Source organism: Falco naumanni, chromosome 3 (genome assembly GCF_017639655.2).
Source record: "Falco naumanni isolate bFalNau1 chromosome 3, bFalNau1.pat, whole genome shotgun sequence".
NCBI classification, from domain to species: Eukaryota; Metazoa; Chordata; class Aves; order Falconiformes; family Falconidae; genus Falco; species Falco naumanni.
Genome location: NC_054056.1, coordinates 17,962,882 through 17,986,903, shown reverse-complemented (window position 1 = coordinate 17,986,903; position 24,022 = coordinate 17,962,882). Strand labels below are relative to the sequence as shown.

At 49.5% G+C, this 24,022-nt stretch overlaps 1 protein-coding gene across 12 annotated transcripts in view; it reads right to left on the bottom strand.

Annotated features, from left to right (window-relative positions):
• LOC121084541 (E3 ubiquitin-protein ligase RNF213-like) overlaps positions 1 to 24,022 on the bottom strand; it is a 43,449-nt gene that overhangs the window by 5,268 nt on the left and 14,159 nt on the right. For all 12 annotated transcript variants that reach the window (XM_040586129.1, XM_040586130.1, XM_040586140.1 and 9 more), the window contains 35 exons: positions 23,579 to 23,716; positions 23,100 to 23,279; positions 19,075 to 20,545; positions 18,722 to 18,915; positions 18,394 to 18,549; positions 14,089 to 17,652; positions 13,656 to 13,789; positions 13,444 to 13,539; positions 12,903 to 13,018; positions 12,588 to 12,716; positions 11,937 to 12,001; positions 11,333 to 11,477; positions 10,743 to 10,884; positions 10,128 to 10,301; positions 9,623 to 9,756; positions 9,194 to 9,351; positions 8,716 to 8,919; positions 7,973 to 8,166; positions 7,339 to 7,459; positions 6,884 to 6,984; positions 6,236 to 6,409; positions 5,875 to 6,047; positions 5,695 to 5,791; positions 5,495 to 5,609; positions 5,080 to 5,263; positions 4,500 to 4,708; positions 4,197 to 4,298; positions 3,760 to 3,975; positions 2,889 to 2,970; positions 2,542 to 2,576; positions 1,794 to 1,888; positions 1,473 to 1,623; positions 1,215 to 1,383; positions 757 to 848; positions 64 to 321 (listed from right to left, as the gene is read on the bottom strand). In XM_040586129.1, the coding sequence (XP_040442063.1) occupies positions 64 to 321; positions 757 to 848; positions 1,215 to 1,383; positions 1,473 to 1,623; positions 1,794 to 1,888; positions 2,542 to 2,576; positions 2,889 to 2,970; positions 3,760 to 3,975; positions 4,197 to 4,298; positions 4,500 to 4,708; positions 5,080 to 5,263; positions 5,495 to 5,609; positions 5,695 to 5,791; positions 5,875 to 6,047; positions 6,236 to 6,409; positions 6,884 to 6,984; positions 7,339 to 7,459; positions 7,973 to 8,166; positions 8,716 to 8,919; positions 9,194 to 9,351; positions 9,623 to 9,756; positions 10,128 to 10,301; positions 10,743 to 10,884; positions 11,333 to 11,477; positions 11,937 to 12,001; positions 12,588 to 12,716; positions 12,903 to 13,018; positions 13,444 to 13,539; positions 13,656 to 13,789; positions 14,089 to 17,652; positions 18,394 to 18,549; positions 18,722 to 18,915; positions 19,075 to 20,545; positions 23,100 to 23,279; positions 23,579 to 23,716 (9,768 nt within the window). The remainder of the gene's footprint in view (positions 1 to 63; positions 322 to 756; positions 849 to 1,214; positions 1,384 to 1,472; positions 1,624 to 1,793; positions 1,889 to 2,541; positions 2,577 to 2,888; positions 2,971 to 3,759; positions 3,976 to 4,196; positions 4,299 to 4,499; positions 4,709 to 5,079; positions 5,264 to 5,494; positions 5,610 to 5,694; positions 5,792 to 5,874; positions 6,048 to 6,235; positions 6,410 to 6,883; positions 6,985 to 7,338; positions 7,460 to 7,972; positions 8,167 to 8,715; positions 8,920 to 9,193; positions 9,352 to 9,622; positions 9,757 to 10,127; positions 10,302 to 10,742; positions 10,885 to 11,332; positions 11,478 to 11,936; positions 12,002 to 12,587; positions 12,717 to 12,902; positions 13,019 to 13,443; positions 13,540 to 13,655; positions 13,790 to 14,088; positions 17,653 to 18,393; positions 18,550 to 18,721; positions 18,916 to 19,074; positions 20,546 to 23,099; positions 23,280 to 23,578; positions 23,717 to 24,022) is intronic.

The following is a 24,022-nucleotide window of genomic DNA, read 5'->3' as shown; positions in this document are numbered from 1 at the left end:
ACCCCAACCAGACTGAATCTACTGCATGTGCTTTGGTGGAGAGGGGATGTTCCCACAGCCAACCTTCAACAGAAGCTCCAGCAGAATGGGGTATGGATTTCCAGTGCCTTCTCCATCTTCCTGCTGCAGGAAACGCATCAGGGTCTGGATGGTCATCTTCTGTTCGTATTTCCACAGGCAAGGCTGGTTGATCAACCCCTGACTTGGCAGGTCTTTGAAATGCGGTGTCTGGCCATAAGCAATTTTCAGGAGGAGGCTGGAACCATGGGGACCTCCATTCATCCTCTGCTCCTTGACAGAATTAAGGCTCTGCTCCAACTCCTGCAAGGACCCAGAGTCGTTAGAAGCCACCTTTGTTACCCAAGTAGGCCGAGGGAATTCACAGGGTCTTGGGGCAAAGAAAAGTAACAAGGACTCTGGAGAAGTATGGGGCATGGTGAGAACTTGCCACCAAAGGGACAAGATCAGAACTGCCCAGGGAGAAACCCAGAGGTGATTTTCTCCAAGGGAAGAAAACCAGCTGGTTTCCAGGGAGGACTGGCCTATAAAAATCATCCAAGAAAACAGCTCTCTGCAGCAGCAGAGCAGGAGACCACACCAGGATGAAGTCACAGTTTAAAGAAGAGGGGGCGAATCTCTTCTTCCACGTGAGAATGCCCTGAGCTCAGCGGATGTATCTGGACATGGACACGGCCACAAGCAACACAGCACTTTGGCTACGCAACACCTGTGAGCAGCAGCTAGGCACAGGCATACCTGAAAAAATGGCTGAGCCAGGGCTTTGAAGGAGGTTTCCCATTCTTCTCGGTCTTTCTTCTGATTCAGGACGCTCAAGACTACGCTCTGGTCTGTAGAAGACATGAAGGAATATGTGAGCTTTTACTCTGTAGACCCTGGGCTCTGCCCAGAGCCTTGTTCGGTTTCTTGATGGTGAGAAGTAAGATGAACTGGAAATAAGAGGAACCAAGAGCAGAAGGGATGACACAGATGCCTAATTGGAGCAAATTATCTCCCAATCTGCTCATGCCCTCAGGCTGGTCTGGCCTGAGTGCTTTGAATGAGTTCACTGCCTTCATGGTCCTCCCTGTCTTCTCACCAGTTCCCCAGGATGGAGACTGACCCAGGAAGGAGGAGCCAATGACACTGGTCCTGATTAAAACCCAGCGGCCATGAGCCTACTGGTGGCCTCCCAGTGCTTCTCAGCACCTCTTTACCTGTTGGTTTGTAGTTGCTCAGGTGCTGTAGAAACAGATGAACAGTCACCACAGCATCCTCCACATTCCTGCTGAGTGCTTCTGCCAGGCACTCCACATCCTTCTGAAGGTGGTCCCAAAAGAACTCTTCCACATTGTCTGGTTTCCTTTTCATCAGGTCTAAAATTGCCTAGAAGGTGGGGCAGGTTCCTCCATTAGGCTCTCGAGGTCTCCTGACAAGCTAGGCTGAACGCTTCTCACAGCACAGTGGTCGCTCACCTGTTGGTCAATGTAGACCCCCAGCAAGAGGGATGAATGAAGCAGAGCTCTCACAAGACTGACGCAGGCAGGCGATAGACACCTCTCTGAGTCATTCCTCCGTACCAGAGGGCTCTCCAGGATGTACCCTTTCTCTGTTTTATCCGTGGTGCTGCGTTCAGAAAAGGCAATTACCCACCATGTCTTTTGCTAGGGACCACAGGATGCAGAGACCTTTGCTTTGGCCAGCCACGGAATTTTCCCTGTGCCTGTGGCTCTGCAGGAGGGTTGGGTGGACGGGTGAAGCCCTCTGGGGCTGCGGAGCCGGGAGGGTTGACTTACATGACATTCTCCGTGAAGCCTGCCTCAGGTCTGTGGTTAGTTCCCCCGACAATGGCACCACACTTACATTTCTTCCGTTCCATGGGAAGGCCACACTGCATTCGAATACGTGAGCATGGAGTGAGAGACAAGTCTGGAAGCCCAGCTGGGTGCTGAAGGCACCAAAGGGAGTTTCCACGTCCTCTACCTGGCTTTCTACATGGGGTCATTGCAACAGCTTAACAAGAGGCGGGAGGAGATGTGTGCCTATGAGCAAACATCTCCAGAACAACCAGGTTCTTCCTACAGCCAGCAGGACAAGTCCAGGAATCAATTTGGGGACAAGAGGAACCAAGACCTGGAAGCACTCACTTCCCTCCACTGCTTCCATGGGGACACGAGTCCCAGCTCCATTTAGCCTGGGAGAAGAGCCCACCTGGCTTGGAGGACAACCCACCTGGCTTCTGAGCCTTGCAGCTGCTCTTGCAGCTAAAGGACCACTTGACACAGAGGTGACATTGGAGTGCACATTAGAAGGAGAGCAGGGCAGCAGAAGGAGCATCTATAGTGACCACCCAGTAGAAACAGCCAGCCAAGAGGCCAAAGTGTGCTCCAAGATGGTGCAAAGGGGATGGGAAGCTCTGGGAGCCAGAAGAAGACCTAAGAAGCCCATCCCAAGCCTGGCTTTTCTCATGGAGACAGCAGAGATGCAGTGAGAAATTCAAGAAGACAGAGCTGCAAAGACAACCAGCCAGGAGGAGACACTTACATTAGTGACAATCCAGTATGAGCCGCACTGACAACCTACATGTGAAAGGGGATACAGTTAGTCTGTTACCTCCCACAACAACCTTCATGATGGGAACATGGCCAGAAGCTCACCAAGAGGATGACAGGCTGGTCACCTGCCTCCTGGCATCCAGCCCCACCACGTGCCTCTCACAGAGCTTGTCATAAAGGGAGCCAATGCTGGATCTCCAGGTGGAGACCACGAAGGACTCAACAGGAGGACAGTGACAGCCTTCAGGAGTCTTTAATCCCTTCCCTCCAAACCGTGACTGATCTCAATCAGTTGCCCTGCATGCACAGGAGCAGTGAGATTCGCCCAATACTTACGCCACATCTTATCTGTTGATCCAATTTTCCAGTTCTTCACATCAAAAAGCAGGTCTCCAGGCATGGTGGGAAGGTAGGACCCCTTGGAAAAGAAACACAAAGGAAAGTGAAGTGTGGGGTAACCATCCTCCTAGCTCGCTTCACTTGTCTGAGGAACAATTCTGCTTTTAAAGCAAGCGGTGGGGAGGAAGGGTCCTCCTACACGGCCACTGTCATCAGGGAGAAACTTGTGGTAAGGGAATGGGAGACAAGTGGGGGAGCAAGGTACATCAGACAGAGAGACATGAGGCTGGAGTGACCAGACATGAGCAAAGTCCCCAAAAGTCCCAATTATTTATGAGTTTGGATTCTGGAACTGAATACACCATAGGCCAAACATGGTCTTGATGGGAAGGGAGATGATCCAGAGGTGGCTGTTGCCTTTGCTTCCAAGAAAAGAAACACAATGTCCTGGTTGCTTCCTGCAGCTCTCAAATAACAGGAGCAACTTGCGTGTGGACAGACCTGAAGGGAAGCCTCGCTCAGGAATGAGCATCTCCACTGTCACCTGAGTGATGGAAGACCTTTGGCAGAAGGAGGACGCTTGGGCTGGGCTTCAAACCACCTAATCTCTGTCAAAGAAGCTCTGCCATGCCCTCAGCTTCCTTGAGTCAGTAAAGAGACAGGCATCTCCCATAGACCATACATCTTCTCCACATTGGAGGTAGACCAGGATGGATGGTCACAGTTACTTTTCAACCCAAGGAACGAGAAGGAAGAGGAACAACAATCTACAAAGCAACAAGCTTTGACCAAAACAAAGCCTGCCTGCCAGGACACGTGCCAGGACAGTGAGGTGGAGACAGTTGTGCACCTCAGTCTTGCAACTCACTTTCACCACAGCAGGCTTGAAGCAGATGTTCTGGAGGAGCTGAGTGATTTGGTTTGGGAACAAGGCCAGAGTGAGCCCGGTGTGAAAGACCACCTCCAGCAGGCTTGGGTCTTCACTGTTACCCAAAGCATCCATGATCTTCTTCAGTTTGTCTTCCAGCAGCTCATCTGGGGTGGGTGTCAACTGGAGGATGCTTTCCATTCGTCTCATGACAGACTACAAAAGTTGAACAAAACAGACATAAGTGAAGGCAACCAGCACGGCAACCCCCCTGCAAGGGGTTTTCTGGCTTCACCACTGAGGTTCAGTGTTCGTGCAAAGTCTGCTGTCCATCAACACAGATGAAAACCTCCTGTTCCTGGGAGGTTCCAGACCAACCATCGGTTCCAGACCAAAAACCGTGGAAACCTCCTGATAGAGACATGACAGATACTCACTATCAAGCTCTGGGTTTCTGTGGCGTCTTTCCTTTTTAGCTGGTTTTGTGCTTTGTCCAGCACCAAAAACATCAGTGGTATATTCAACCAGGCACTTCTATCCTGAAAAACGCAGATGCACATTGTTATCCTGAGAAGCAAGCGTGGAAGTGCACGAAGAGCAGGTTGACTGCACCCTATGAGGGCCTGTCGCTCTCCTCAACTGGAAGGGATCCCCATAAGTCAATATTATAGGGATCGAGCTTGGCGAATCCCACCCACCTCAGCTCTGCTTTGAAACAAGGCTCTCAAGAAACAACCCACCTGCAAATTTTCTACCCCTCGGGGTAAAATCCACTTCTCCACCTTGAGGATCTTCCACATAGAGGTGAGTCCATAGAGGTCACAGAGATTTCTGATGAGGAACACCTGAGGCCATGGAGTTGGAGACTTCGCAACCATGTTCTTCATTGCATTCACCAGGTCTTGCTCTTTCTTACTGCCCTCGGCCGCGGGCACATTGGGATATGCAGCTGGAAAGGAGGTTTGTTGTTATGCCCAGTCCCCAGTGTGGTGGCACATCACACGTGTCCTTCACCCACGTGGCCGCCACGGCAGTTTTGGATGCAGTAGGATCTAGGTTGCAGTAGGATCTTCTCCTCACAGGTTGAAACATGGCTTCAAGCCAACGTACAGGGGGTCCCTTAATCCTTGGGGAAATACTTGGAGAACACAATGAGTCTGGGGGCTGAAGAGCTGGAAAGTTTGTCCAAAGCAACTCCAGTTTTCATCAAAACAGTAATTGTACAGCAAAAACATCTGGGGCTAGTCCTTTCTGGGGCTTGTTCTAGACTTCCTCAGTGGTAGGCACGGGTCTCACACTATGCTAAGAAAAAGAACTCACCAGAAAGCAGCTGTCTACCGAGCAAGGTGGCCACGTGGCTGATGGAGAGCCGGATCTGGGCAATGAACTGCAGGGTGTTGATTCTTGAGACCTCAGGCTTGCAGAAAGCAGATAGGTCCGCGGTGGAGAGGCAGTTTTCGGCAAGCTGGCTGACATCTTCTTGAGAAGAAGGATACATAAAATCCTGCTCGAGAGAGACAGTTTGTAAGAGTCTGAAGGTGGATTATAACCGAGCAGCTCCTTCTCCTCCCCTGTGCCTTCTCCTCGTCTTTAATGTGAGCTCCTCCTTTGGCTCCTCATCCATAAAAAGATGTAGAGGAGGGGTAATTAATGTGATTAGTAGGTTTTAGCTGGGGTGGTAGCTCCGAGTTACGGTGTTTGTTGAGATTCCCGGTGCATCCCAACAGGTACTCACCTCCAGACAGTGCACCACCATGAAGTAGAAATGCTCCCTGTTACTTTCGTTGGACATTATCTTTTCCTCCATCTGGGATAGGTATTCCTCTAAGTGAACCTTGACATTGTCGAACCTAGGGTAGAAAAGGACACAGAACATCAGCATCCACATAGCCAACGGGTTCAGCGATGGGGTTTGGGAGCAACCCTGGGGCTGACCCGCATCGCAGCATCAGCTTCAGGAGGGAGGACTGGATGGTAGGACTGGTGTCCATGCACTCTTCAAAGGGCGACAACTCGCTTTTTGGCTTGTACACTAGGAAGGAAGGATGACACCCATTATTTGACTTCCAAGAGGATGAGGTCAGGCCAGCATCGATTGGAATCAAGCTCTTTTACCCCTTTTCCCCGCCTGATGATCAGCGTTAGGTTTGCAAGCCACAAACTGGATCAGTCGCTGAATGATTTTGGCAGACGGTGCTTCTCTGTCTCCCAAAAAGTACATGGTGATAAACTCAACAAAGAAAGAATTGCATTTCCTCCTGAATTTGTTGTGACAGGCAACGGCTTCCCTGGAGGGAAGAAGAAAACTTGTGGTCAACCTCCAACCAAGGACAGAAACAATATTCCTCCCTCTGCAGAGCCCGGGACCCAAACCAGGGAGATGAGGTGGCCATTTGTTCAGGCACCAGCAACTTCTATCTCAATAATTAACATGAAGACACTTGAGATAGGCAGGTTTTTGCCAGCACTGGGATACCTCGTGGCTTCTGAAGCCGTGGGTGTGTAATCCTCCGAGAATTCATTCTTGCAGATCTTACACTGCTTGTTCTCCCACTCCAGGATGCAGCGAGTGCAGAAGATGTGGCTGCAGGGCAGCTCTGCTGGGTCAGTGATCTCCCCAAGGCAGCTCTTGCATTCCTTCACACCCTTCCTGAGGGACATCACCAAATGAAGAGGCAGGTCAACACCGCTGCCGGATTTGAGGAGGGGCACAGGTTGACTCCAACCTAATGTACACTCTGAAGTGGTGTTGAAGCTGGGTGGGCAATTTTATCTAGTCTCACTGTTGAGTACAGGACCAGGGGGACCCACCACAGCTTCAAGAACCAGCAGCTTCTAAGCTACCTGAGGACCATCCTATCTTGGTGAAGATGGCTGGAAGAAGGGGATGGAGAGCCTGGGTGCTCAGGGGAGCTGGTTTCTTTGGCACCACACCTAAGAGAAGTTCCTCCAAAGATGATTCATCAGCTCCAAGACAGGCTCTCACCCCTTGGCTTCATCAACATGGCCTCCCTTTGGCCCACAGGGGTTCACTCCTAGTGCTGACATATTCCCCCCACCCTTCACAAACATGGCATTGACGGAGAAGGAGCCCGAAGTTAACCTTTTTTCAGCTCAGACTTACACCAGATACACAACATCAGCATTCTCGTTGCATTTCTTCAGCACCTTAGTCACCAAATCAAAAGTGTTCTCAGGCTCAAATCCTGGAGTTGCATAGAGGCGCTGCAAGAGACAAATGCACAGCGCAAGTTCAGCAGAAACATCTCTCCAGTACACACAGGACACACATTATGGGACATCAATGCTTCAGGGACACAGGGGCAGATCTATGTATAGGTGTCTCTGCCTGGACCTCTGAAGGTCAACAACCCGGATCAATCCTTTAAATTCTCAAGGAAGCCTTTCTTTGATTCCAAATCCTCATTTTGGATTCTGAATCCCAATAGTGTTTGTCTCTTGGATGGTGTTTCCAGCCTTTGCCCATAGAGCCCTCCCTACAGCTGGGAGCAGAGGTGTCCTGCAAGAGAAGAGCCTTCCCAAGCTTCACAGCCATGAGCTGCCCCAGGAGACACCTACATTCCAGAGGAAGATGAACTGCTTCACCACAAGCCTCAGGAGTTTCTCATCTATTTGCGTCTCGTTGTGTAGCAAGTGGTCGATCAACATGTAGACAATGTTGGTGCAGGTCCAGCGATGCCTGTAAAACACACACACACACACACAAACGTTGGACCAGAAGACCCCCTGAGGTCCCTTCCCACCAGTATTTCTGTGACTCATCCCAGGTAGCCTGTGGTCACTTGAGGGTACAACACCTTCTGAGATAGCATTAGAAGGAAAAATATACAGGAATACTTCTGTCTGTGCTGCTTGTTTCAATGATCCTTGGGTCAAACAGAAACTGCCAGCCTAGTTCTGGGTGTAGTCTCTGGAGAGACCTACTTGTCCCACTCCAGAAAGCGTTTTGGCACCATCAAGCATTTAAGGAGAAATTCCACCAGAACTAAATTTGATCGTGGTGAAACATCCACCTTTTTCTGGAGCCACTTTGCCACCGTGTTTGTGATAATGAGGAAGGACCAGGAAGGAGTGAACAGTTGGAGGACTTGTGGCTCGAGCTCCCCAAGAGGAGAGCAGCTTCAGTTCACCTGATGTTCAGACGTCAAGAAGTTTGCTTGCACTACTGTCAACAGAGAGGGACCGAACTTACAACACAGACTCTAGGAGTTCCTTCTTCTTCTGGTAGAACTGAAGCTGGTAATTGTCCAGGCTGACCCACTCCACCCAGGGCTTAATGGACTTGACGCTTTTGAGCCACGCTATGCAGGCATCAAAGGGCAAAAGTCCTTTTTCAGAGGGCTGCACTTTCTTCAGAAGAATGTTCAAGGCATCAAGAGTGACAAACTGAAATGGTGTTCACAAAGAGAGAGAAGAGTCTAGGTAAAGAACTAGCCTTGCTCATGGGTGGCACAGAGGGAAGGGATACCACATGACTATATGGGTGGTATAGCTTTTGGAGTTGTTGACAGGGCTAAGTTAGAAAGAAATGGACTTTTGTGGGTGAAGTTCTAGCATTTGTAAACCAGGAAGGGCTTTAATGAACCTGACCATGCCTTGGAGAAGGAAGGATCTTAGAGTCACCATGGGGGGTTCTCTAAAAACTTCATCTTGCTGCTCTAAACAGTAAGAAACTTGGGAGGAATGTGGACGCCCCCACACGGACACGCCAAGCTAAGGAGCTGGAGCCCACCACTGAAAGGTGACACAAAAATTCGCACCCACTTCTAGGGTCAAAGTGCCCAAGGGGACTTCAACATGATACCCAGAGTGACACAAACATGAGGATGTCTTACTGTTTACAGAGTATGGAATTAAATGATGGAAGTTGTGAAGACCATCACATTCAAATGTGGTGGGAGAAGGATTATAGAGCAAACACAGCTCTTTGCTCACCATTTCTGGGGGGTTCTTCTCATACATTGCCTGCAGCTCACTTATGACAGTGTCATTGCTTCTTACTATGTCAACAAAGAGCTGATAATCATCTCGGAGATAGAAATATTCCATGTGAAGCCAAATTAGGGAAAAGCTCATCTCCTTCCTGACCGCAGGGAGGCAGAGCTGTTCTGCGCTGGCTAGGAAAACTTTTGAGAGAATCTGCAAGTAAAATAAAAGGTGTTATTTCTGCTCAAAGTGAACAGCAAGGGGACTAAGGTGGGATGCTCAGCATTGCTGTTGTATCCCATATGAAGTTTCCTCATCAAAATTAGTTTTCAAGGTGGAATGAAGACAAAATGTTCGTGACAGTTGAGGAGTAGCCAGAAAGCAGCGCAAGGGAGGGCTTATCAAAACATCAGACTTGGCCATAAGGGTAAGACTAGGGCCAAGGTCAATGCCAGTTGAAGATGGTGCTCTACCCAGCCCTACTCACCTCATAGACAGAGGGGTCTTGTCCAGGAAATGTCATCCTGAGAAAGTCGTTGGTGTAATAGTGTACCATTTCTAGGTTGCTATGATCCAGCATCAAGACTTTCTTGATGAAAGATTGGTAGAACTCGGCCACTTCCATCGTTGGCTTCTTGGGCTGACCTAGAAGGAAGACCGAAGAGATTTATGGCCACTTAGTGGATAATGGGAGCTCCTCATTAACACCAAGGTGGACACACGGCCAACTGCAAAGCCACGGGTGAAGAGGCACAATGCCTCCATTGGAAGAGGAGATATAACATGGAAGAAATGCACGACACAGTTCTGGGTCATCTGAGTGAGGAATACAGCCCTCACAGTTCCTCCTACTAAGGACACGGATTTTTTGGCAGCTTTGTTGGGTTAACATTCCCCCTGGAAAGTCTGATGTTACCTTTCCTATGATAGACCTTCTCCCATATGTCGTCCAGGTAGGCTTTCAAAACCCAGCTGAATGGGAACTGGCAGGAGAGGGACGTGTTGGGGTCTTTACTCATTGATAACACGGAAATCTTAGCATCCGCCACCCTTGAATTCAAACAGTGCAGACAGAAGCATTAAATTGTGCAACGGACAGTGCAAAAGAGGTCCAGAGATGGGCCACCTCAGAGAAGTTCCCAACACCTACTGACATGTTTTTGCTTTAAAGGAGTCCAAAAACCGGGAGAAATTTGGTAGGAAAGTCAGGGAAAACTGGGCAAGAGCAAGGAAAGAACCAATTTTGCCAACAGCTTAAAAAAACAGGGAAGTTTTGGTGCCAGTGGCTTGACACCCAAGACCTTCCATGGCTAGGTTATCAACATCTGCACTTCAAGCATGAGCTACTGCTTCACTATGAACACCGGCATTCACTCTCCTAAGGAAAACCACCCCCTGTACATTTACACCCTGTCTCTTACTTTCTGGTGTATTTAATTTTTAGGAATTTTTCTTCTTGGAACATCTGGAGCCACAGTTCTGCAAGTGGAGAGCCTTGAGAAAGATGATCCAGGTTGTTGTTTGCATCCACCACAGCGAGAATTTGGGCAAAGACGTTCACCACGGTGTCTTCCAGGTATGTCCAGAGTGCTTGTCTGGAAAGGGAAATTACACGTCTCATGGCATTTCTCCCCTGCCTCCCACCAAGAAACCCAGGGGACAGTACTGGTCTTGAAGACCCACAAGTCAACCAAAATAACCCAACCACTTCTCAAAACACCAAGTGTGGGTGTCCAGGCTTGACGTTAACCATCCTTATCTATCTCACAGTCAACCAATGTTGTTGGCTTCCAGAAAAGCCCTTCCCAAAGAAGCTTCCTCAAAATTAGCGCTGCCCTTAATTAATTTTTTTGCTTTTGAGAGCATGAGCTTTCAGCAAGCACCTACTTTGTTCTTGGTTGCTAAAAAAAAACCCAACACTTCTTTAGACACTTCTTGGTGGTCACATCTTTAAGCAAGGTGCCCATACTTTATGCAGAGTGGTTTTAGGGACAGAATTACTTGATATTAGGGAAGTGGCCCACAGCCAGCACTACCTGAACGATGTGTCTTCCAGGATGAATTCGGTCGAGAGTGCCCTGCGGAAAATCCATTCCCTTGGTTCTTGCATCAGTTTGTCTCGTTCTTCTAGGAGACAACAAATTCTTCTCTTCAGGATGGTCATAAAATGCCTGGAAACTAATCACAAAACAGCGCTGGTTAAAATCCATCTGGTGCTCATCTCCAAGTAGGAGACTCCAGCAAAAACCTGCAAAGGATTTTGGTGGCCAGTTTTCCACTCAAAAAAAAAAAAAATCACACCACTTAATATATTTTTTTCCCCAGTCCTATGCAGAAACCAACTTCCACTGGCCAAGTGACATCTCTCTGGGATTATCTACCAAGGTCTGCAGCAACGCTTTGTGGTTTAGTACAGATTCTGATTGTGCCCATGAGGGATGCTGCAGGGAGGTGGAGGAGGCCCCACACAACATCGCCCTCTGTCTCCTGGGTGCTTCTCCACCCACAGTGGCTTTGAGGGACACCAGAACTGGCTCTTAACCTATTTGTCATCTTCTTCAGCCACACAGCTTACAATGTGCCTGTTTTAGGAAGAAGTCGCTTCTAGTTCTCTCTGCTCACGTACCACTACTCTGAGTGTGGAAAAGCAAGTTGTGAAGGATCTTGATTCTCTTTGTTGGGCGCTTGTTGTTGTCGTTCTTGTCCTCCAGCTGAATCACAGCCTTCTGGATGCTCCCTTTGATCATCATGTCCACATTGAGGAATTGTGACTGGAAAAGACCAGAGGTCAGTTGGTTGCTCCACACTACTTTGCTCTCATTTGCCTGGGGACACTTGTCCTGGGACACCATCCTCTCCAGAATTTAGCACAGTGGGCCCCAAGGTCTGTACCCATCCCACTGTCCCAACAAACGCTGGTTAAGTCAGTCCCCGGGGCACAAAGGGCTGCAGATGTCCCTGTAAGGGACTTTGCTTTGTTGGCAGTGACAGAAGGCTCCTGGTCTTGCACTGGTTGCTCACAGCAGGGCTGGGAGACCGCCACCCCACCTCAACCTCACAACGTGACCCAGGGACACCCGTGGCTATTCTTTCCTCTGACGGGATACCAGCCCAAGCAAAGACCTTCAAAATCAGATCCCAAAATGTCCGTTGATACCCAAGCCAGTTCTTGTATAATGACATGTGCCATAAAATGAGGAGGGGGAAAAAAAAGGGGAAAAAAATCATACATTTTCCTCTGAGTAAAGATCTGAGTCAGTGAGGCTTCCTGGGGCAGCAGAATCCTCCAGAGAATCTGAAATCACAATCAACCATGTGACTCAGCTGTCAAAACCCCAACAAGAGACACTTCCTTCCACAGGAGGCAGCGGGAGTGCCTTGACAATCAACAGGAATAAATAAAGCAGCACTGGGGTGGAAGCCTCCCAGCTGCTTGGTATCAGCTTCTGGATGACCCGAGACCCTCAGGCTTGGGGAGCAGTTGGCTGGATACCTCTAAGCAAGAACACGGATTCAAGATGCTGCCTGGGGTTGGCTTACAACGATGGACCAAACCATTTCTGCCCCACTTGCCCAACCATCTAGTCTAAGAATGAGGGCATCAACAAGCATGTGTTGACTCTGTACAGAAGTCTCCAGCAGCACAGCTACTTTGACATCATTAACTGCTGCTCCACCATCACAGTGGGCCCGTTAAGAGGCAAAAGCTGCATTGCCATGAAGACCTAAGAAGCAGCAAGTGCTCCTGGGACCTGCAGCTTGGGATCTGCTAGATCCAGGTGTGTTTTTATCCACAGGTAAGACATCAGAAGATGGGGCAGTGGGTTTCTGGAAGGGACAGCAGTAGGGAGATGGTGGGTTTACAGTGAGCGACTTGTTACCTGTTGAGAGATGCTGCTGGGAGCTGCACATGAAAATCTCTGCAATGGTCCTTTTGGAGAGCTGGCCAAGATTGGCCTTGAAGTTCTCTGAAGGCATCAGGTCATCCAAGTGGACGGACTTCCACTCACCTAGAGGGGCAAGAGGATGGACAAGTCCATCTGCTCTATTTTGGAGAAACCAGTGAGCTTGGCTGCTCAGATTTACCAGTCAACCAGGGCAGGAAGACAGGAAGAGATGGAAGATCCACCACTTCACATGTCTTCATCTTCCCCTCCCACCTTTTTCCCGACCCAAAGCAGTGACAGTAACCTTACCGCTGTCAAAAGCCAGGTAGCTGCACCCTCCCATGACCCGGGGGACTTTAGTGATCAGCACAACATGAAACAGATGGGGGCTGTCCGCCCTCCTTCGCTCGTCTGTGATGCAGTACCTGGAAGCACCACCAGAAGGTCAGAGATGGTTAATTCCAGACTAGTTCAACCCATCTCTCCAAGCAACGACTGCTTCTCCTCCCTCTGTGAGCTCTTCCAGGGGTTAATTTCCCTACCAAAGGCTGCAGCCATCTGAACCTGCTTTCCTGGGTGGATGCCACCCAAAGATGACATTCTTTCTGGCCATCGCTGGTGAAACCTGCTAGAGCCACAGGGGCAAATGAGACAACAGAGGCCAGAGCACAGCCCAGTTCAAGTCTTAGAGGAGGGGAAAACCAGCCAGAAGGCAGCACAGGTTTCTGAGTAGTCTGTTGTGCCTGGAAGAAAGGAGAAAGGAGGAGAGGGGAAGGAGGACGGGGAAAAGACGACAAAGGATGAAGGATGGAGGAGGACAAAGGATGGAGGAAGAAGGAAGGATGCTTACTTGGCACAGGCCAGGAGTCTTTTGCTGCTCTGCGGCTCGTCGAAATGAAACTGAACGAGGAGCAATGTCACTTCTTGTGTCTCTTTGAAGATTTTCCTACAATGAAACTACCTCTTTAATGCATTCTCCTAGAAAGGTCTAATCCCACACCACTTCGAAGCACTGTAAGAAGTGGAAATCACCTGCGAGGTTAAAGAAATGTCAAAGCCCACCTGAGGTCCTGGCGGAAAGCATGTTCAGTGTCAAATTGGCCTAGGAAGAGGCAGTGGATTTTATCTGAGAGACTGAGCGTCTTCCTCAGCACTTCTAAATCCTTCTGGTTTAGCAGCCTGGCATGGGTAGAAACCTGCAGTAAAAAGGAAAGCCAAAAGAGGTTGGTCCTACTACTTCAAAGGGGTGGGATTCTCCAGGGCATCTCCATTGGTGCTTATCTACAGGCAACTGGAAGGTGCCTTGAGTATCTCAGCCCAAGCCAGACCTGAGCAGATCCCATCTGCCTCCTGAGGAGAGGCAGAGTCTACCCTGGCTGCAGATGACCACAGAGGCAAAGAGGATGGACATCAGTCTAACCAAGACCATGGGACCACCATGGTCCCTTGGAAAACAAACAGCACCCTTGGGTGCTTTACAGTCCAGCAGGAGTACCTGCAGGCACGGCCTGGCGGTGCTCTCTTTCTTCTGCTGCTCCATCACCTCTTGCAAGAGGTTGTCCAGGCTGTTGTGCTTCTGCTCGAAGAAATACAGGTCCTGAATCTGCTTAGCGTCCTCCAGATCAGTGTACTTAAGGCGCAGGATGGAGTCAGGAGTGGCGCACTCCACCAGCTTTCTTGTGGCAATGGGTAAGACCAGCTGTCTGTATTGTTCACAGCTTTCACAGTTGATGTTCTGGGAGCTCTCCAGCACGATGGCGGCAGACGTGTCATCGCTGAAGCCAATGAAGACATCATGCTCTTTGGGTGCGAGCGTGTGGGACCAGGTGCTGAAAGAATCCGGGTTCTCCATGTAGACAAACTGCTCGGCCCATTTCTCCAGGTCCTGCTTCAGGTTTTGCTGTCCCCAGTTGAGGATGGTGTTCATGTCCAAGCAATGCTTCTCCAGACGGCTCAGCAGAGGCGGGGGGAACTGTGTGTAGACCACTTTCTCCTCCTCTATAACAATCAGCCGGAATTCCTCCTTCACGCGGCTCTTCACCCTGTGAGTGCCGAGGCCCAAGTCAACGTAGTAATTGTCCCCTAGACTGACAAAGCATTGATTGAGGGCATCGTAAAGGCTCTCATAAAGGTTCTGTATGTTGAGGAGGACAACGGGCCTGCCTATTTCCATGCAAATTTTCACCCTGTTCACAGAACGGCACACCTGGGAATAATCTTGGTCCCGTGGGAAACCAGAGCCAAATATAATGTCACAGTTGCTGACATCTATAAGCCGCGTCATCTGGATGATCTGAAAGGCGGCATTGTTGGTCGTCAGCAGCAGGAGGTAACGAGACATGAATCCCACTTGCCGCTTGTGTATGTTTTCCTCCAGCAGACGGATGCAGCTGGTTTCCATCTTTTTGGTAAGACGTACCTCGCTGGTGCAGTTACGGAAGATTTCCAGAGGGTGGATATCTCTGGAGCCTCCGAAGTTTCTCTGAATAGCCTTTACGAGGAGCTCCTCTTGAGAACTGCGCTTTGTGTTCTGCGTGTAAGACACAATCATTTTGATCAAGCTGTAGAAGTCGCGAAGCCCAAAGAACTCGGTTTCCTGTGTCTTCAGCACGTTGCAGTAGAAGTTTGCCAGAATGGGGAACAAATGCTCTATCCTTTCGAGGTGGGGTTGGTCAGCACAGATGCCTTTGGCAGTGTTCACCAGCTCTTCCTTGCTAGGTTCAGTCCGAAAGACAAGGAGGCCCCTGTTCATCTTGGCAGGGTCCAAGGCCCAGTTGGAGATGCCCACAAAGCCAACTTTCTTGTAAGGCTCAGGATTCTCATCATCAACGCATCCATCTTCCAGAAGAGGATGCAGCGCCTTCAACGGCATATCAGGCGAGTCTTCAGCAAGACCGATCTCATCCAGAAGGACCACGGACGCAAACTCATTCAGGTTCTTGCCCTTCTGGAACTGACCACATTGTCGGAAAGTGGAGATGATGCCTTCTGGTTTTGAATGGGGGCTGCACTGGAAGGAGACCAGCTGGACCTCTTTGCATCTTTTGAACAACGGGCTTCGGGACAGCGCGCCTTGCATGGCATCAACAGCAATGGCTTTGGAAAGAGATTTGGAGCTTCCTGGCTTCCCAACCAAAAAGAGTGGCACCCGGAGGTCCATGCAGACAACCATCATGAAGATGTTCTCCCTGAGAGCATTGTTGCAGGCTGTTGCCTTAGGAATAGAGAGGTTATCAAGAAATACCTCTTGGCACAACTCGAGCTCTTGCTGTAGCCAGGACGCAGGGACTGAGAAGCATTTTGCAACCTCCCTCAGGTACTCTTGGCGGTTCTCCAGGGACACATAATAGCAAACACCTACCGAAAGGGCCAAAACCCTTTGCGCATCATTTAAGACTGGCTTTTCTTCCTCCTCAATCTGCCTCTTCTTATCAATCTGGTGGAAAAGCAGGTCTCTCAAGTTGTAAAACCAGAGCACTATTTTCATGCAGCGGTCTATATCCCGGAGGCTGGCGACTCTGCATTCATCCTTCCTCTCTCTCAGGAACTTCTGGGAGGCTGAAATGACATTGGTGAAGACATCCAGGTTTTTCACGGTGGTGATGGTCTCCACGGTGGACTTCACAATCTCCCTGATGTACAGGCTTTGTGTCTTCTCATTCAGCTCCCCAAAATCCCAGACCAGAGGCAATAAACTGGGAGAAAGGGGCTGCACACGATACACCAACTGCCGCAAAGGAATGTAACCCAGCTTCTCTGGAGTGTCTTCACTCCGGACTCGGTATCCCAAGCCAGCTTTCTCCAGTTTCTCAATGGTGTCTTCGGTGTGTCTTTTGTAAGGATTGCAAGCAGCCACCACTTTTAAGCGGTCCGTGGAAATCCGCATTCCGTTGACGCTGCGGTCACACAGCACTTCTTTGATGGCAAAGATGGCCTCTGAGGTGTTGGCTTCATCGAAAAAGAGCACCGTGTCTACATTGTGCTCTTTTTCATTGGTGAGTGCCAGCTCCATGGCCTGCCTTACCTTCTCTTGGATGTTCTTGGAGGTGGTGCCACCATGAACACGCACCACCATCATGTTCTGAACTTTCCTGCCAGCCCTTTGCAGGTTGCACATGAACTGCACCAGCTTTGTCTTCCCACAACCTGTTTCACCCATGATGATCACAGGGATGCCGCACTGGAACCGCAGGTGAATAGCCAACATCTTCATGGTGTTGTCCAGGGTCAACTGGTACGAAGCATCTGGATCTTCCTTGTATTTCACACCAAAGACTCTGCAGAGGGCCTCCAACTGCTCGGTTCTGGATAGGTTTTCAAATTTCTTATTGAAAGGAACATTTTGGAGGGCCAAGGTCATGTATAAATTCTTGCTTATAACTGCCTTCTCCAAAACACTCTGGGAATAAGCATCAATAGCGTCAAAGTTCCCATTGATATGGAAACCCAAAAACTCCATAGAATGATCATCAGCGTGGAAGACTATGTAAGGGTGAGATTCTTGTTCCCACTTGCGTCTTAGCTGGTACTTTCTCAAAACACTGTCCATCTCCTTCCACTCCTGCCTTGGCATGCTTTCATCGGACATGTTGAGGGAAGGCATGGCAAAGTCCTTGGACATGGCGATCATGAACTTGATGACGAATGTTTTGAAACCACAGAACTCCCCTCCGACCACTGGACTGCAGAAGACTGATTTCTCACACTTTCTTAGCTGGAAGTTCAAGAAGTGCGTGAAGTTGCTAAGCTCGGTCCAGGACGGGTTGTTTCTCCCACAGAACTCCATCAAGCACTCCAGGCATTCTTTCTCTGTCCCCTCGACCTTTCCAGGGACAAAAGTGAAATTATCAAGGTTTTGCTTTTTCTTGTATCTGCTGAGATATTGGTAGGACCTTTGGAAAACGTCACTCTTTAGCTTGTCCCGGTCAAACTGTTCCTCCCTCAGTTCCTCAGGAGGGGCAGAACTGGGAGCTCCCAGCGAGCTGAGTACCCGCAGCACTGATACACACTCCACAGTAGGAAAAATCTCCAGGAAATTTTCTTCCATTTCAATGGATATCTAAAAGCAAGAGGACACAAATCACCATGAGGACCATTCTCCAGCCTCCCACATTTACCTGCATCACCAAAACCCCCCTCTTTTTTATTTCCCCACATCACCAAAACCCCCCTCTTTTTTAATTATTTTCCCCTGGTCACAAATGGTTCAGCAAACTGGGGAAAAAAAATGTAGAAATGCCAAGATTTCTCCAAGCCTTCATATGGATTGAAATCCCTATAACCACTAAGGTCTCTCTTGCCCAGCATCCTGTCTTGGGTCGGGTGATCTTGTTACCTTCTCCTACGCTTTCTTCTGTTCCCCTAAATCCTTTTGGAGATGGAGGAACCTGAACTCAGCCTGTATTCAAGGTATGGTGAGGAACCACAGATGGATGCTCAGCAACGAGTGAATCTGTGGTGTGTTTCACCTTCAGTAACTCTAAGGCGTGGCTCGGGGCAAATTGGCTTTAAAAGCGTCTATGAGGTTCAAGTTACAGAAAAATTGGGATCAAAAGGCTCCCTCTTCCCCACAAAACTCAGTGCAGGGTCTGATATTTCACTTTGAGCAGAGACATTTTTGGCCTGGTTGCTCCTATTTCGGTGAGACATTGCCCCACTGGAGAGAGATTCTAAAATAACACATCGCTCCGGTGGAGATATCAGCTTTTTAATCAGATATCAGAGATATCAGGAGTTTGGCAGGTGTGCTTATGCTCAACATTAACGGTTCGCCCAGCCCGAGCGCAGGACCCCCAAATACCTCTTGCTTCCTCGTACTGCTAACACCTCTTCCTTTTTCCAGGTACTCGATCAAGTAAAGATGAGATGGCTTGCACTTCCAGACCAAGCCATCAGGACTCTGGATGTGCCGCAGGATGCACAGATCAATCAGCAGCCGGTAGAGACCCTTCGATACCTGGCAGGGCGAAATAAAACCAAATTAAAATCGGTGTAGAAGCCTGCCCAAATGCGCTTGCTGCTCCGATTGGGTTGGATTTGGGTTTCTGCCTCCTTCTCTCCCTCCCTGCATGCAGGGTCTTCTGTGTTTGACCACCTCTTCTTGTCCAATTTAAGATCCAGGCACTCACCACTGGAAACACGTCGATGTGGAAGATGGTGGGCTGATTTTCAGTCACAGATTCCTTGACAGAAATAAGTTCCTCCACAAAGAACTGGAAATCAATCTCAGACTCCATCAGCCTAATGGTTTTACACAGTGGTAGCGTGCCACCTAGCTGGGTGCGGACCTTCTGGATGGTGTTGTCCACAAAGAGAGATTTCCCTAGGGAGTGGAAGAGACGACTGTGAATCAATCAACCCCTTCTACACTTGCACGCGACCCAGAACAAGGAGTATCTTTCCCCAGAATTTTGCACAGTGCACCACCTTGCCTCCTTGATTTGAGGTACCACTCAGAATAAAACTCCCCCAAAAAACTTACCCATTCCCGCTCGCTCCGAAAAGACAAACTTCACGTTCTGCTGATAGGGTTCTTCAAAGGCTTGGGCAACAGGGGCTGTCCCGCTCGGCACTTTGAGATGCAACTTCAGGTAGGCCTGGATTTCAGCATTGGTGTAGCAAGGGAAAGCCACCTTGTAGGCATCAAAGGCTGTTATAACATAGGAGTTGTGAGCTTTGGCATTGCAGAAGATGATGAATCTGTAGTTGGGGATGCTGGAAGATTGCACCAGGCGGAAGAAGTGGGACTCAAGTTGTTTGGAAACTTTATAAACTAATTTATCAGCACCCAGCAAGCAGTAGATCTTTTCATCTTGGCAACCTGGGGAAAGAGCTCTTCTGACAAGCAGCTCCACCTCTTCCTCCTCCGTGTCTGGTGTGCACACCAGGACCTCGTCGTACGATGGGAGAGGTGCCTTCTTGGTGTTTCGGTAGATGAATAACATGTGGGGTAACATTTCTTCTTCCTTGCACATGACGAGAAGCGGTTTCCCCGCTTCGTAGCCTACAGGTAAACTTCTCTTGATGCGTGTGCTTTCTAGAGCAGCCAAGCGCTTCAGGGTCTCCCCAAAAACATCCAAGCCTATGTATTTATCTGACACCAGGCCAGCAAATTTCTTACAGTAGGCATCCCAGAGAAGATTCACTTTGTCGTAAATAGACGGCAAACTCTCAAAGGAGGTGGCCAACTCGTCATGTGCCAGGGTGCTGAAGGAAACCTGGTCAGCATCGCTGCTGGTGGTTTTAAATTTCCGTCTGGTCTGCAGGAAGGTTTCTCTTGTCTCCTCATACAGCTTGCTGAGCTCTTCCACCAACTCGTCGTTGTCACCCTGCTCGAAGGCGAAATCCATGAGCATCTGCTCTGTGATGGGTGAGTTGGACAGGCAGCTCTGCAAAGCTGCCTTCGCCACCGACTCATTATAGCCCGATTCAGCCAAGCTTTTAATGAGCTGGGGGAAACGGATGATGTAGTCGTGCCAGGTAACCGAGTCCTCACTGCCTGGTGACGTATTCACGGAGTCCTGAGGAGTCATCAGCGCATCCTCCAGAGCTTTTTTGATATCTTCTTCGTTGATGTTGTGCTTGATGACAGAAAGCATGATGAGCACCTGTGGTTCTACGATGCCTTTCTGGACTCTGGCCAGCTGGCTGCATAAATAGAAGAGCTGGTGTGCAGTGAACAGGTTGAGGTGATAGTAGGTGTTCCTTTGAGTATCCAGGTACTTCTTCCACTCTGCCAGGCAATGCTCCATTGCTTTAGAGAGACTGTCCAGCTCCTCCAGGAGGGGTCTTGTGCTCTGAACAAGGATCCCAGCAATTCCAAATTCGGTGTATAGTTTCACACGTTGCTGGGCATTGCAGTAGATGTCAGCCTTCCAGTCGATGAAGAGGATGTTGCCAATGCTGAGAAGCTCCAGGTACAACTTTCCAACTGTTCGAACTCTTTCCAGTATCTGTAATGTGCCAAAGACACAACAGGGAAATGGATCACGTAATTCAGCGTGTCCTCAACAGCTTCCAAACACAGCCCAGATCACATTTCCCTCCCGAGGTCTGTACAGTTGTAGGCTCCCCAGTACAAGACAGATGTGGACATACTGGGGAGGGAAGATGATGAAGGGACTGGACCATTTGGCCGGATGGCTGGTGCCATGCTTCTGCAATCATGGATCTACCCTTGAGAAGCCCGGTGGAGCCTTGCGAAGCCTGGTCTGTTGGGAAGTGATGGGATACACCTGACAACTGGGACAACTGGGTCTTCACCAACACGCTGGGCCAGAATTTGACAGAGCTTTGGACTAGACTTAGGGAAAAGGATGGAGCTTCGAGCAGCAGAGGAGAGACAGGGGCGGCCAGTGTATTAGAGGCTTACAGGGAAACACCCATGAAATGTCTCAAGGGCATTAGGGCGTGCTCCTCTAAAATGGACAGGTTTGGGAGCTTTTGGGTAAAAATCAGCAGCCAAGCCAAGAAAGGAAACCTAGCTGGTGCTTACTAGAGGATGCCTGATCAAGAGGAGCATGTTCATGAAGCCTTCTTACTTCAGCTATGAGAAGCATGGTGCTTACAGGCTCCGATCCTGCTGGGGGACTTCAGTCCCCCTGGTATCTGCTTGAAAAGCATCACAACAAGCTGTAAGCAGTCCAGGAGACTCTTAGAGAGAGTCAAAGATAATTCTTCAATCCATTTAACAGCCTGGCCAGAGATGTGTTACTAGACCTGTTGGTCACCAACATGGAGGAACTGATTACAGACGTTGAGACTGGCAGCAGCCTGGGCTGCAGTGACCATGCCATGGTGAGGTTCTCAGTCTTGAGGGATATGGGCTAGGAGAAGAGGAGAGTCAGGGCGCTGAATTTTAGGAGAGCAAACTTGCAGGAGCGGGCTGGAAACTAGGACCATGCGCGGCAATCAGTTAGCTGAGGGGAATGTGCTCGAGCTTGTCTAGACAACAATTAACATGATGAGGCATGTTTACAGAGCACAGGGGAGTGGGAGACGGATGGCGCCAAGGAAAGATAACACCTTGTTGTTAATTGCTGGTAGTTAACCACCAATCAGGGATTGCCTAGTATGCAAAGCTTAGCTTCAAGAACCAATCTGTTTAAAACGCGCAGCTTCTGAAAGTGTATAAAAACTCATGCTTCTGTACAATAAATTGACATTTGCTTGCATCAAGCTGCGTCCTGTCTCTTCATTCGCTGCACAAACTTGCAGTTGTTTAAATAATTAGTGGACGGGACCACCTGGGACACTGCCCTCAGGGGTGAAGGAGCTGAACGGAGCTGGCAGCTCTTTAAGGACATTTTTCTTAGAGAGCAAGAGGTCTCGATTGCCACGTGTACAAAATGAGCCAAGGAAGGCAGGAGACCAGGAACCTTCTGATCAAACTAAAGTATAAGAACAAAACTCACGGGCAGTGGAAGCACGGACACTTATCCTGGGAACAATATAGGGCTACTGCCTGAATGTGTAGTGATGGGATCAGGGAATCTGGGGCATAACTGGGGCTGAGTTTGGCAAGGGAAGTAAAGAATAAGAAGGACATCTACAGGTACGTTGGACGGAAGAGGAAGTTATAAAAAGAAAACGTACTCCCTGGTAAATAAGACAGGAGAGCTGGTGTCAACCGACATGGAGGAGACCAAGATACTCCATCTTTTGCCTCAGTTTTCCATTTCCCACATCTCTCAAGCCCCTGAACCCCACAGCAGAGACTGGGGAAGTGAAGTCCCTCCCGTCACAGGAGACCAGGTACCAGACCACCTGAAGAACCTGAATGCACATGGGATTCTGCTGCGCTCTGGTGAGATCCCACAGGGAGCATTGCACCCAGCTCCAAGGTGCCTAGCACAAGAATATGAGCTGGCAGTGTGCCCAGGTGGCCAAGAAGGACAACAGCATCCTGGCTTTTATCAGGAATAGCGTGACCAGCAGGACTAAGGCAATGGTTGTCCCCCTGTGCTCAGCACTGGTGGGGCCGCACCTCAGATCTAGTGTTCAGTTTTGGGCCACTCACTGCAAGAAAGACACTGAGGTGCTAGAGCGTGTCCAGAGACGGGCAACGGAGCTGGTGAAGGGTCTGGAGCACAAGTCTGATGAGGAGCAGGTGAGGGAACTGGAGGTGTTCAGCCCAGAGAAAAGGAGGCTGAGGGGAGACCTTTGAGCAACCTGGTCTAGTGGAAGGTGTCCCTGTCCATGATGCTGGGGGGTGGACCAGACGGTCTTCAAAGGTCCTTTCCAACCCAAACCATTCTATAGTCCCTCCACAGAGAAGTATGAAGTCTTGGATGGGCTGTTTGGGCACCACAAGTGAGGAACAATGCTGAGGGAAGCAAATCTCATCCTGCAGCTTGGGAAGGGGGCACCATCCTAGAGCAACACCTCTGCTCCTGAAGGGCTGGCACTGCAGGTCATGGATGAGTCTCCTGGAAATAATTCCAGCAAAATCCCAAGCCCAATAGCCACCATTTTTCAGGCAGATGTTGGTGCTGCGCTGTGACTTACCTCCAAGAAACGGTTTGCCTCCTCTCTGCCCTGCTCAACCTTGGTGGCAATCAACATAAGCTTGTTCTGGAGCTCCGTGAGCTGAGACAAACTGTATTTCTTGGCCTTCTGATCTGGTGGAGATGTGGTCTCCTCACTGTCATTCAGCAGTCGCAATGAGATGCAGTCCTCAAGCACAGCCTGGAAGGCAGAGAAGACAATCAGCATCACCACACGGCCTTTTACACAGCTTTGAGTTGAGATGCTGCACATCAGGACTCTACGCATCTTTTACCACTTCCTTTGGAGGAAAGAAAAGCCTGTTTCCCACTGATAATCCTCACAGTTTACGAGGAAATTGGTGGCACTACTTGCAACCCACCTGGAGATCTATTGGCAACTTGGCACGCTCATCGGAGGTTGATTTCAAGAAAGATCTTTTCTCCCCATAGCATTATGAAAATACAGCTGGACAAGAAACCATCTTGGAGACCCTTTACCTTGAATTTTGGAGGTGCCGAGATGGTAAAAATCCCATTTCTGTTGATGCTTCTGGCTTGAGACATGGAAGAACGCTCCACGGAGCCATGAGAGTCGTGAACCATCTGTATCCATTCCCTGTTGTCACAGGAATCTTTCTGCAAAAGAAGAACCAAAGGGAAACCCCGTAACCAGCTGGAAGGGCCCAGAGTTGAGGCAGGTGGGGGTTCTGTGACCATTTCTTTTGAGGATGGGGTTTCCCATGCCTGCTGAGGAGACACAGCCCCAGAGCTGGACCTATCCCAACCTGCCAGAGTGTTGGCATGTGGTCAAGCTCGTTCTCTGCTCTGGTTGTGGTGGGGAGCAGAGTGGAAGGCTCAGTGACAGCCCCGGAGCACAAACACAAGGGATTCTGTTAAATGAAGCCTTTCTATCAACTGCTGAAGCAGGTTCTGGAGTCTTTC